Here is a 13,748-nt window from a genome sequence, read left to right on the forward strand (position 1 = left end):
CATGCTTTCTCTTGTTGCTTTTCTAAAAATAGTGTGGCATATAGCATTGTATGAGTTATTTTAAGAGAACAAAAACATTTGCAAGGTTAAAGGTTCTGCTTTTTAATAAATAAATAAAAATAAAGGTCAGAACTGTATCTTGGGTTATTCTTTCCATGAAATTCAAACTCCTTTTTATCTAGAGTTTTGCACTGAGCAGCATGTGTCTCAAAATGCTTCTTGCACTAGAGAATTCCTGTTGAAACAAGCCATTTTAGATGGATTTGGTACAAGCTTCAGACTCTCTGCAGTGTTTTCCCACTAGCCACATCACAGAAAGCAGGTCTGGAAATCACCCCCAGTTAAATTCCAGTGTTTCTGTTTAGAATGTCTGTTGTTTCATGCAAGATCTAGACCATTCAAGCAGTGCAAATGAATTCAGAGGAAAACCAGAACATTTTAATGCCTAATTATTTTTAGTGAGCTTGGAGAGTTTTAATTAAAAGTTAAGAGAGCTCTCCAAGCTCTTACAGTTCTAATTTTATCATATTGTGGAAATCTTGTCACTGTGAAAAAATGTACAGCAGTTCGCAGATTTACTTGGTTCCCCGTCCTAAACAAAACTGTAACGCTGGGTAGTCAGATCTCAGTCGCATTTCCATTATTGCTTTTTCAAGAAAGCATCTAGTGTGAGCACACTGCCTTTTGCATAGAATTGTATTTAGGAAAGCTTCTTTGCCCTTTGTTTTTTTGGTGGTTTTTTTCCCCTCTTTGTTTGGTTTTACACTACTGCCTACAGGTTGTACTGAGAATGGGCACCAAGTTCTAAATCACGACCAGAAATGTGCTAGGTGTTCCCTAAACCCTTGTGAGATGTGCAGTCTGTGCCAGGAACATCACAGCCTCAATAGCCCAGGCAGACAAAGAGGTGGATAGAAACCATCAGTATGAGAGGAGGGAGTAAGCGACTGGCCAGGATTACTTGACTCCTTCATGGCAGGAGGAAGATATAGAATTTAGGAGTGATTATTATTTAAAAAAAAAATTTGCAGTAAATGTCGCAAAAGGAATTGGAAGGTTTTCCTGTTCTAAATGTCTTATTGCTCGTTTTTGTGTTGTGATTGTATTTTTGTTTTTCAAGAACTTGGCTTCGGAAAGCTTATTAAATCAAGAAAATCTTGAAAAGTTGGCCAAAGAACTCAGTTCACTGGCTAACAACATGTCTGAAATGCCTTATTTTAATTTGCTGTTAGACCAGAGCAATTAATTACTGTATGAGAACAGTATGGAAATTGAGAAGGATGAGATGAGATTCCCCTGACCTGCCTTTCCACTGACGACAAGATTGAAGCCAAGCTGCTTATGAGCAAGAGACGGTGGCAGTACATTGCAACTACGGATGTTAAGCCTTCAGGCTGATTTTTGATTAGTTTTGTATTGTTGCTGTCTCCTTTTCTTTTATTTAAAGTTTATTGAAACAGAAAAGGATAATTTGTGTTTGAAAGAAGAAAAAAAGTAACTATGGCAACAAAGAATCTATTTTAGTAACATTACACAAACTTTACATCCTTGGATTAAATAAGAATAGATAGTACCATCCTGCAGTTAAGTTTCTGATAGTCATGGTTGAATTACAGTTTTATGTTTCAAATCATGAAGGTAAATGTAAATTCCTTAATTTAATTTTGAATTGTTAGAAGATTATAAAATCATGTTCTTTCAAAGTGAATTAAATTAACCTTTTGCCTTTCCCTTTGATATCAACACGTTAAGGTTTGCATATAATTTTAAAATACAGAACACGAAGCATGAAAATTAGGAAATATTTTTATGATACAGATCTAAGCTAGATGGTTCTTCAAGGAAATCTGATGGGCAGTGAACTCACAAAAGACATGTAAGCAAGCTGTTACGCATTCAGAGATGGATCACTTAATCAAAGGTCCCAACACAGGTATATTAAAACTCATCGCTGGATTTTAAAAAATATAATGAATTTTCTGAATAATTAACTTTTTTTTAATGAATGGATCTTATAATAGCACCAATGCATCTGGTGTTTTAGTTCAACTGTAAGAAACAAACCCTGACTTGGGTAATCTAAATTATGCTTGACTTTTTTTCAGGAATATTTGTAGAGTACTGATTCTATTTAGTTTTTTGTACTCTTAACAGATTTAGTATTCTGTGAAGAACGCTGAAGGAAACCTTCCTCCTTCAGATGCATGATGGGTTGGGCTGCGATTGTTATTATTTTAGATGTTGGGTCCTTCACCCACTTGAAAAAGCACATTTGCCCTGAGGTATGTGGTGAGATATGCAAAGTTACAGGAGGGAGCAGGGCAACCAAATGGTTGCCACTGTAATGGTTATTTGAAGCTTATGTGGTTTTGGGGGAAAAAAGCAGCTCTTCTGCAGTAGGAATCCAGCGTGATAGGCCTTGTGAGCACACAAATATCTGTCACAAGTTCATAATCTCGTTTAACATACTCTCAAAGAAAAAAAAAACAAAACACCTGCGTAACATTTTTCTCTAACAAATATTTCATAGATGTTGACAGGGTAATTCCACTTGTGCTGTTTTGCTCATGGTGTAGACTTGGATGAAGCGTTTGAGCTCGTTTGGCAAAGGCTGGTCCGGAGGACACCTCTTCTCCTGTGGAGCTGCAGGCAGATCAATGTAATGAGAGTAGCTTAGAAAATACAGAAAGTTAGAGATGCAAAAGTATGATCTTATTATGTTCAGCAATATCTGCTAAATTGTAATGGGGTTTAACTATGGACTATAGTCCTGAAATAGAGACAAAGATGCCACTAATTCTGTAGTACTGTTCTTCTAAAATGCAGCTTATCCTCCTCCTCCTGAGGGATCTGATCATGTTTTAGAACAATTTCTCTCACAGTATGCCTGATTTCTAATTCCTCCACCTTGTCTTTCCAGTGCCTTTTTCTCTGAGATGTAACGGTTCAGATACATGTAGAAGTATGTCAGCTATACCTTTGATTGAATTATATTTCTGTATTGTTTATGAACTTGCTATGCATTTGCAATCATTATTAATAAATCAATGTGCTTTTGTCTTCTGTCACAAAGTAATGTATGCATTCAAAAAGAATTGTATGCAAAACAAGTCATGTTTTAGAACTCATATCATTAATAACTATCAGTTTGTAGTATTGTTACAACATGTTGTGAGGGGAGCTTATTATAAAAGAAATAACGAGGCACTGCACAGTAGCAAGAATAAGATGGTTCAGTTGATCACTGGTGTAGGTGTTATAAATATGCCAGTCTGTACTATAGTGTTTTATTAAGTCTCAAAAAGTCAAAGCTGATTTGAAATAATAATGTCTGACAGTCAGTGCTTTGAAGTTTTGCTGCTGCACTCTCACATTTAGGCTTTCTTTTATGTATGACTTTACCATAAAAAACAAAAACACACACATGGCATGAATGCTTTTTTTTTTTTTTTTTCATATCTGTATTTCAAAGAAAGTAATAGGAGGCTACTTCAATGAATTAAAAGGGGAAAAAAAAAAGGAACAGCCCCCCCAGACCGATGAGGATAGATGCAGGCCACTGTAAGGTCATACAGTATTCATGTAAGCTATAGCTGGAGTTGGTAACTTGTTGAAGACTGTGAAACTGAAAATTTAAAAAAAAAAAAAAAAAAAAGGAAGAATAAGGAAGAGACGAGGCAAAAGCTATCCTTGATAGGAACAAGATGACTTTCATGCAGTCGGAAGAACTTGAGAGCTTGGCTGTGATAGCTAACACACTCGTTCTTCATCACCGGTCATGCAACAAAGAGCTGGATTCCATCCATTCCATGACTGATTGATTACCCAATGGACAAATGTTAATTCTTTTCATCGATGCTTTGTCATTGTGGAGAGATCCTTTTCATCTAACACCTAGGCTTTTTTTCCTTGCCTTTTTTTTTTTCCTGCTTATTTATCTTTTAACATCCTTTTTCCATTCACCTTTGCAAAACTGTCATGTCTAACAAGATTCTCACAGTACTTTGAACTCCTTTAGTTTACAATTAAAATTGCTAACAAAGTATGTAATAAACCGTGATATTAAATAATACTCAATGATTTAATTTAGTCATCTCATTCTAATTATACTTAACCTGTTTGCTGTCCTTGAAAGAAAATCTTCCCTAGTCCACAAGAGAAGAATATAAAGGATGAGAAGCTGGTGGTGTTAATATAATAAATTGCTCCAGTGCAACTTCACGAGTTTGATCTTACATGTGTCAGTACGAAATATGCTACTTTGCGGCATAAGCCCAACTGTGGTTTATAAAGTCAGTGAGAAGAGCTAAAAATGTATAAATGCTAATTTCTTTCTTTGCTTCTTTTATAATTGTCTTTAACAAGAATACCCCTGAATTTTGAAAATGTCGTGATCCACAAGGTTTTGGAATGGTGCTGAAGCAGAGCCTCAGTGCAGCGAGAGTGATGCAGTGCAGATGTGAATTCGGGCTTCTTCAATGTTCAGTGCTGGATTCTGAGTCGATGTTTTGTTTCTATAATGAATCAAACCAGAAAATGAATCAATATGGATGAGGGCATTTTACTGAAGTCAGAAGCTATCTTTGTAGATTTTGTGTGTATGGAAAAATTAATTTTCAGTGCAGAAAGAAGAAAAAAATTCCCTTTCTGATTCACAAACCTTTTCAAAATGTGTGTTTGTGAACACAGAATACAGAACTTGAAGGGAGAATTGCCTTTCAAGCATAAGCCTTTATATTTAGTTTCATGTCTAATGTGGAGGACCTCCGGAGAGCTTTAACACATATGATTATTTCCAATTCTAAAAATCATGCAGATTAAACCTACTAATTGAAAATTTACAGGAATTTCAAAAGAGCTATTTCTACAACGTTATTAAAAAGTTTATTAAAAGGCTCATCGTATGTTTCTGTAAGCTTCCCAATAACAAAGTACAGTAGCTATGAATTGTGTGGTCAGATCTGTAACACAGAGTTTAGCTGAGACAGGGGTGTTTAAAGAAATGTTTCTTAAGGAATTTTTCACTCATTTATAGAGATAAAAATTTTAACCAGTGATGTGATTATATATATATAAAAAAAAAAAGGCACACAGATAGATCTGTTTTGCGTTCCAGTTCTTTTTCAGTCTGTCTTTAGAAATATGATTTTTTTTCCCTTATGTAATATAGGAATGCTGCAGACAAACATGGGTGCTCTTAAGAACAGTAAGAGAAGAAATAAAGCAAATGATTTTGAGGAAAGTACTTTATCAAATCCTGTGATATGCTAATTATTATTATTATTATTTTTAATTTAAAGGGTTTTCCTTCTTTGTATGAATTGAGGGAAATAGCTAAAAAGCAGTAAAATGCATAACTTATAGCAAGCATCAAAATAAAACTCTAGAGCTTTTGGGTTTTTTTCCAGGGATGAGGGGTCTGAAATTTTGGCAGGGGAGAAACGCAGAAACATCTTTTTTAAACTAATGATGATATCACAAAAAAGGACAAATTATAATGTTCTATTGATAATTGATGGTTATTTCTTGAATCTTCTATTATTAGGCCAGAACTCATAAAAGTAATAAGTGCCTGTTATTGTTAAAAGTAAATTGTTATTATATAACAAGTATTTTAACACTGTCTATTGCAACTCACAGCTCCTTAATTTTGCCTCTTTCATAGAAAGATATAATTAGTAAATAAATTTTCTACGGAAATATTACTTCAAAAACATTTACAAGCCATGTTGTCTTTCCACGGAGGCTTGCACGGTGAAAATGTGTTGCAATTAAAACCTGATCTTTGATCTTTCAGTAGTTATGCTCTGGTTTGCTTTCAATTGGGTTTGGGTTCTTTTTTGTTTTTTGTTTGATTCTGTTTGTTTGTTTCAAATGAATGATACTAATGTGAATTTTTAGGCTGAGACTACATGCACCCTAAAATATGATTGGCCATGTGACCCTTTTAGTCCTTAAACTTCTCCCAAAATCTTTGACTCCTCCTTCTGTGACCTGTTTGAGTGTTTTTCCTGCCTCTGAATATTTTTTGAATCCTGTGAGATGGAACAAACTGTTACCCATTGCACAGATGCGGTCTGCGTTGCCATTTTTAATCTGAAGTTTTTGCTTTGGTTTTCTCTTGTGTGAATGCTTCTGATGGGACTGCTGACATGAGACTTTGAGCCACGATTTGACCTTAATCTGCCACTAATTTAGCAGAAGATATGTTGGGCTGAATTCTGGACCATGTACACTCTGGTGTTAATTTGGAAGTGACTGGAGTGGGATCAGTGCAAAAGTTCTCAAAATTTGGAACGTTATTAGTTATTTAGAAAGTATTGTGTAAATTGATCTCCTCCTAAGACAAACAGCAGCTTGCTCTGGGAGCTCCTGGCGGCTGAGGTGCCTGGCTGTTCCTGGCGTATGCACTAGGAAACAACCTGCTCAGCAGCACCCAGAGTGGGACATGGTCTTACAACAAATACGATTCATTTGCAAAGATTAATTTCAGGAACAGATTTGTGTTTAAATAGTGTTTGTGATATCTCGCTAAACTGGGATGAAGGGTTTCCAAGGAGTTTAGCATAGACACTGTTGATGACTCTGTCTACCGACAAAAGTAAATGCACGACGTTTGATGGAGATTGTATTGTTACTAACTGGGAAGGGAAAATAAGCATTCAGTTGTGTGAGAAGGTTTCTTGGTAATTGTTTATAAATCTGAATTGTGGTTCTTAAAGTCATAAAACTCTGGATCACCCATCAACTCTAAGAATTCCCATCTTAAAAGTTGCCTTTTGTAATTTATCTGGAAGGTTATGTATAATTTAGGCTTCAGAGCCACTTAGCTTAATTTAGGAACTGAAAAAATCTTTAGACGTTATTGAAGTCTATTACGTCCAAAATCAGATTTTCTCCTGGAACTGGGGTCTGATCACAGCAAACTTACTAAGACTACTACTTTCTCCTAATAATGACTTCAGTGGCAGTTTTGCCTGTGGAAGGCCTCCCAGGTTGGGGCAAAGATTTGAAACGTATTCTGAACTTCAAATTATGAAAGTCTGTCTTCTAATCATTGCATGTTGTTTATAGTGAGAAAATTTCTGATACTGTGAACATCCAACATGTAGAGTGCTTTTATGAATTCCATGGAGACATTATATGAATAACTTTTGCATTGACATGGGTATAAAAATGGGTTGCAGATGTCACTGTGTGCCAAATTTCCAAAAAAAGCTTCTAAATCTTCATGTATAATTTCGAGTGTACAATCATTCTCAAATGAAAAAGGCAGAATTTGTATATACATTGGCAATCTATGCATGTAAATTGGCAGTTAGCATGCATAAATCCTGAACGAAGTTTTCCTTTCAATTAGACCCTTGTTAAATCCATAGTAACTCCATTAACCTTGGTGGAATTACTTTGGATTTAAAATGCAGTTAAATAAGAGCTCTGTTTAGCTACAAGTTCATTTGCCTTTGAAACTATGGTCCGCCTAGAACAGGGAGAACAGTTTTAAAATGAAGATGGCACCTGTTTTCCTGATGTGTGAGAATAAATTCAGTAATATTTGGTAATATTTTTTTTCTCTTTCCTTGTTTTTCTTTTTTAATAGATTCATCCTGCATGGAAAAGCTACTTTCTAAAGACTGGAAGGAGAAGATGGAAAAATTAAACACAAGCGATCTCCTTGGAGAAATTAAAGGTATCTCACTAGATCAAATTTTAAATGTTTGCATATATTTTAAAAGGAGGATTGAGGATTTTTTTAAAGTTCAGAAAAAATAAGAAATAACAACCATAACAAGAGGGTTCTTTCTTCTTTCTAGTCAACTCATCCTGTTTTTTAATGTTTATATTTGAGGTGATGGATGTGTCCACCAAATAAATAAATCAGAGTATGTCACAATCAGTTATAGGCAGTATCAAGGATGTTATCACAAACACCAGGTTAGTTACATTGGTTCACTGACATTAGCTATATGTCTTTATAACCAGAGGAAAAGGAAGAAACATCTTGAAAACGTGGAGTTACTAGTACTTGGTACTGTTTCTTCCCAGTTGCATAAACTATGTGTAGAAACTGCTTTCAGATTAGAAATGGGGGAAATTGTGTGATTACTGTTCTAAATCCTTGATTCCAAATAGAGAAATAAAAAAATAAATATTTCTGTTCATGCTATTCCTGTGGAGAAAGAGTAGCTTTGGATGAAATTTGGGACCTACTGGAAAAAGTGCAAGTTTTATTGCATATATAGACAGTACTTCCCAGTATTTCCAAGGTTTGTTGAACAGGCAGTCTAGTAAAAGTGGAATTGTCTTGACAATTAAGTACTATGTAGAAAACTTGAAGTGTTTTTCCCCACCCATCAATTCTTCAATGGATTTTCTCAGTGAGAAGAAATTCAGTGTTATTGATTAAGCAACAAATTAAAGAGGTGGGGGGTTTTGTGCTGTGAGAAGGGGTCATAAGGCATGTTTGAGGAGTATACAACGTACCTTAGATTGATTTCTCTTCATTGGTATAATTTTATTAAATTACAACTACAAATATGTGGAAACAGAGCATCATGTACATCATATTAATAAATCTTCACTAGTGCAAAAAAAAAAAAAAAAGAAAGAAAGAAAGAATGGTACTATTTGATGAAAATAGATGCTTAGGTTTTTGTATTTCTGCCAGGGAAACTTAAGATAGTTCAATTTTTTTTGTTACACATAGAGATGAAAGATTGTTCCTTTTTAATAAGTAAGCTGTAATTGGTTCCCTCAGTGGATTCAAGATCAAAATCTTGGATATTTTTTTGGTAGAATTACAAAAATGTATATTTTTTAGCTGGTTAAGAAATCCTATAGTAATGTCAATGGCAAAAGTATAGTATGCAGTTTTACAGGAACATGTTAAAACTGACTGGAACGAAATCCAACAAAATTATGTCTTGAAATCACATTCTATTTAAAGCCATATTGTCTCTCATAGTGTGGAAAACATTGAAGTTTGTCCATTATTTGCACAATATAACTACTTAATCTTTAAACAGAAACTACTTGAATGCTGTTAGTGAACCAAAATTAAATGAGGGGGGATCTCTAACAATGCAGGATAATGTTCGTTATTCTTTTATATGGCACAAAAAGCTTTTTCATGAGCTTTCATTTATTAGAAGAAAAGGTTTGTTTTTCTCAATATATGTTATTCCTCCTATTTTCTTAGTATATATATTCACTGCAAAATGAATGGACAGAGTTCTTTCTCCTACCCTTTTTCTCATCTGCCTACAAAGCATTCTCACTCAGACTTGGAAGAATTTTCATCTCATTCAACTATGTTTTCTGGAAGCATAGCTTATTAGCTGTACAAAAGGGATCACCTGATTAGGCTCACCAGATTTACATGTTGACAGTCATTCGGCTAGTTTCCACAACTCACTTCCTGAGTCTCATCCCTAGAAACCTCTCCTTAAGTGGTCTTTGCGTCTGCAGTATTGCTCCCTGCTACTAGTTGACTTCCAGCAAGATGCAATGCTGAATCTTTGCCACTGCACCTGCATGTAACATATTCCATGAACGGGCAAAAACACAGAGCAGCATACACAAGCACAGAAGATAAATGATGGTTGCTGTTACGGCGTGCTTTATACTTACCATATCCAAACCTCTTGACAAAGGCATTAGTGTCATTTTATAGAAGAAGAAAACAAGGTGCAGTTACACAGCAGAGGCAGCGGCCGGTCTGCAGTGGGACTTAGTTCCTTGGGGCTCGTGAGCCAGTGGCATGGCTGCAGTCTCCAGGCCGGTAACTCCTAGCTGATAAAATCGCTGTCAACCCAATAGCCTGGTTTTAACTCATATTAGCATTTGTGTGCCTTAAATCATCTCAGAAAGAAAAAAGAAAACAAAAACAAACAATGCAACAATCTAGCCCATGGCAGCATGAGACGCAGATTACAAGAAGGAAATAAAGCAAAGTAGGACAACCAGAAAGGATTTTTAATCTATCAAAGAAGCATACTTAAAAAAAAAATATTTTTTTCTTTTCAGTGTTCAGGGTGGTAGATTTCCAAATCAATGAAGTTCATTTTCACAGTGCTGAATGAATTTCCAGTTAGGTAACTGGCAGGGCATGCTGAGGTCTGAAAGAGCTGCTTTTGAAACTGTGTCATCTTTGGGAGGTCAAATATAATTTTCCTTAATTTCCATTAGATTCGAGATCAATTTATTTAACTGGCTGATATTTTTGGCTTTTGTGCAGACTTTCTGCTCATATTACTGAGAGCCTAACTTAAAGACATGAAGTGGTGCAGTAAAAATAAACAAATGAGGTCATTAGGGAAAAAAAAAATCTTGATTACAAGAAAGTGAGGTGTGGTCCTGTGAGGAACTGCTCTTTGCACTGACTGTTACTGGGAGTTGTTTATTTTAGAGAGAAGGCGGCGTTCTTGCTAAGGATAACCTGAGCACATACTCTTCCTCTGTGTCTGCACAACTACAGCCCTCCCCCCTCAGTGAAAGACTAGCATCTTGGTTGTGGGAAGGCAGTTTGCTGAGAATCACTGCCAGAAAAAAGGATGAAAGCAGAAAAAAAATTGTACCACTGACACAAACTGTTTCTATTCATGTTTGGGAAGTACATAGATGAGAAGATAATTGGCTGAGAGAAACATATAAAAATGGTATTTTCTTGCTTTACCTTCTATATTTAGAACACAATAGTGTTAATCAAGATATAATTATAAACTATATCTATTAATGCAAACAATAGAAGCCAATACAAAAGTAACAGACAGTGAATCATTAATTTTTTCTCTAAGTGGGATTGTTCCTGCTCACAATTACTCTTGCACAGTGTGCTTCATTTGTAAAACTGCTTTTTTGGAGTTTCTTTATTAGGATTTCAGTTATTGATAATGGTCCAGATTCTTCCTTGAATTCCAGCCAGACAAGCCATTGACTTCAGGGAGGTTGCATGAAACTCAGAGGAGCATTTGGCAGAATGCTTTGTAGCCAAATTCCAGTGGTTAAAATTTAAGTCTGCTTGTTCATTTGATATGTTTATAAATGAAACACATAGGTCAAATTTTCAAAGGTCTATGAAGCAGTTGAGCTGAGTTAAATGACCTGCTCACCTGGAAAAAACCCCGCAGCTGCCTATGCAAATCATTTGATTGTATGCTATTTGCCGGTGTCTGCATGGAGATACATTTATTTAAGGTATACAAGCGATTTGTTAGGCTTATGTCTGGCTTTTGCAGTGTCTTTTTTTGTATAGAAATTAGGATCAGGAAATACTTTTCATTCTAACTTTTGTTGTCGTGTATTTGAATGAACAAAATGATGCAGGTTTTTGTTGGTTTTTTTTCCCTTCATTTTCTAAATTTCCAGATATTTGGGTGCACAGAGTTCTGTCCTCACCCTCCCTCGCTGCATGTATTTCTGTTGCTTAGTTATCTAGTTTTTCTTCAGCAGCCACAGCTAGGCAGAGTAGCATCATTTATCACTATACAGAGTCTGTTTTAAGTTTTCTGTTTCTGTTCCAAATATAAATCTCTGGAATAGCATAGTCTTGCATACATCAGGCAGTTGTCCCACTGAAATAGCCCGCAATGGTCTTTCTCAGCATGCAGGGTCTTTGAAGATCAAATAAGAAAGGTCAGTCTTTAAGTAACTTAAGCAATGATGTTATCGTGAAAGGGTCAGAATTGGTCTAGCAGTCTTAGAGAAGAGTGACTCCTGGGTCACCAGCTACTGTGTTGCAGGTTAGTTCTCTGGCTTCCATTGGTGGTGTTTACAACTGGAACTATCTATATTTATAGGCATTGTGACTTGGATGTCACATGCTGTCTTTGTACAGTGTACTCTATTTTGGGAAGGATGGTGATTGATGTCCCTAGCTTTACCCGATACAGAAGGCTGTTTGCATTATGTTTCCTGTGCTTATTCCTTCCCTTTTTATATTTGCTACTTTATTCAAAAAAGCCTGAACCTCCTCTTTCATGTGACACGTCCATGTCTATTGGCCTCACAATATTGGGATCGGTGGGAGGCAGCATTCCTGTTTCCTAGGATATGTTGAATTTAGTAAAACGAAGCAACTTCACCCACTTGATAGTCTTCTTGTAAGAAACGCTATAAACAATATTGAAGATGGTATTTGTCCCTGGGATTAGAGCACAGGAGAGATGGAAAGAGGTGTTTTCTAGGAGCACTTTTTTGTGTGTGCATTAATGACTGGAAGAGAACAGTGAGGCACAACTGTTTGAATCTAGTAATTTAACACTATCCATTTCTGGAATAGTCTTGGAGAGAGTTCTGCATGAATGAATCCTTGAGAAAGTTATGGTTTCTGTGTTTTTACAGTGAATTAAGTTTTTTCTTAGAATATGCATGATTTACAAAACATTTTAAAATGCTATTTTTGCTTCCATTTTATAAAATTTGTCTTCACAGATCGGGTGTTTCTTAGTGCACTATAGCAAATGTGAAGACCATTTTGAGGAAAATAAATCTGATGTTTTCCTGTAGCCCTGACCAACACTGTAGTCTGGATTTGGAGTAATTATTTCTCAGTATAATTGCTGAAATCTCTTTCTCATGAAGTCTAAGGGTATATAACAGTCTGCCTTATAAATATGTATAAATAAATATATATAAGTCTTATATCACAGAGGCTCTCAGAGGTTTTTAATTATGTCACTTTGTATGGCTATAGACATTTCAAAGCTCTCCTTTGTGCTCTCTGTTATAAACATATTTTATTTCTTTTGAAGTCTGTGTGATATACATACTAGCAATTAAAAACCCAGCTCGGGCTTTGAGACATAAGGTCTTCTTAATTAAAACTCAAACAAAAGCTACAAGCAAAAGCCCCACTATATGATTAAGGTCTAAAGTGTTATGATACATTAGAATCATTGTTAACTGCTAGGATTTAAAAAATCAATACACAGGAAAAAGGATCAACTGGTTCCAATTAGTGAAACCAATGAAAGCATCCAACAAAACATAACAAAACAATGCAACCCAGGACCTCTACTCCCCAAATCCTTAAGAAATTAGTCCTGATTAGAAATATAGAAATATACCACAGGCAATAAAGGTTTCTCATAATGTATTTATTACCATGATCCAATGATGTGGTATGTTTAGCTTTATGTTGCAGCTCTCCAGGTCGGAGATATATTTTTGTTTTGCCATTTCTCAAGTCTTTAGCTTTTTGTGCAATGTGTTACCAAAGCTACATTTCCAGGTCTAATCTGACCTTCTAAATTAAGTGGTACATTTTTGCATGACTGATTATTTCATAAGCACTTTCAACAGTTAATGCTCGCATACCCTTTAGTTTGATTTGCTTGAAGAAGGTAATGGATTCAAAAATAAAAATATTTTGGTAAAACTTACCATGCCCCAGTGTATCTATTTGTTGTGATTAAGATCCTGATATAATTAGTTAGACTAACCACTAGCATGTACTAAATTTAACTGTATGGTCTTATGTCATCTTGATGTTTTTCATACTAAATACTTTTCTCCAGATTCTGGATTTAAGTAGACATACCCCAAACTGTACAGGCAGAAGGTAGTTCTGTGGAAACGAATGGGACCGCTCACTGTACATAATACTATTATTTAAACTTTGTACATGTAAGTCTTGGCAGGATTGAAGCTGTATGTAGAGCAAAGAAAAAAAAAAGTAGTAAATATTTTTGTTGCTCTGGTCTTTGGTCAGAGTGTCATATTTCAGTGGCAGCTATCACAATCATGCC

General features: G+C 35.5%; 1 protein-coding gene across 8 annotated transcripts in view; it reads left to right on the forward strand.

The window, feature by feature from the left end:
- The window catches only part of SOX6 (SRY-box transcription factor 6), a 376,098-nt gene that overhangs the window by 191,690 nt on the left and 170,660 nt on the right, over positions 1-13,748 (forward strand). For all 8 annotated transcript variants that reach the window (XM_040608288.1, XM_040608282.1, XM_040608285.1 and 5 more), the window contains one exon: positions 7,601-7,690. In XM_040608288.1, coding sequence (XP_040464222.1) covers positions 7,601-7,690 — 90 coding nt within the window. The remainder of the gene's footprint in view (positions 1-7,600; positions 7,691-13,748) is intronic.

Source organism: Falco naumanni, chromosome 10 (genome assembly GCF_017639655.2).
Source record: "Falco naumanni isolate bFalNau1 chromosome 10, bFalNau1.pat, whole genome shotgun sequence".
In the NCBI taxonomy this organism is placed as follows: domain Eukaryota; kingdom Metazoa; phylum Chordata; class Aves; order Falconiformes; family Falconidae; genus Falco; species Falco naumanni.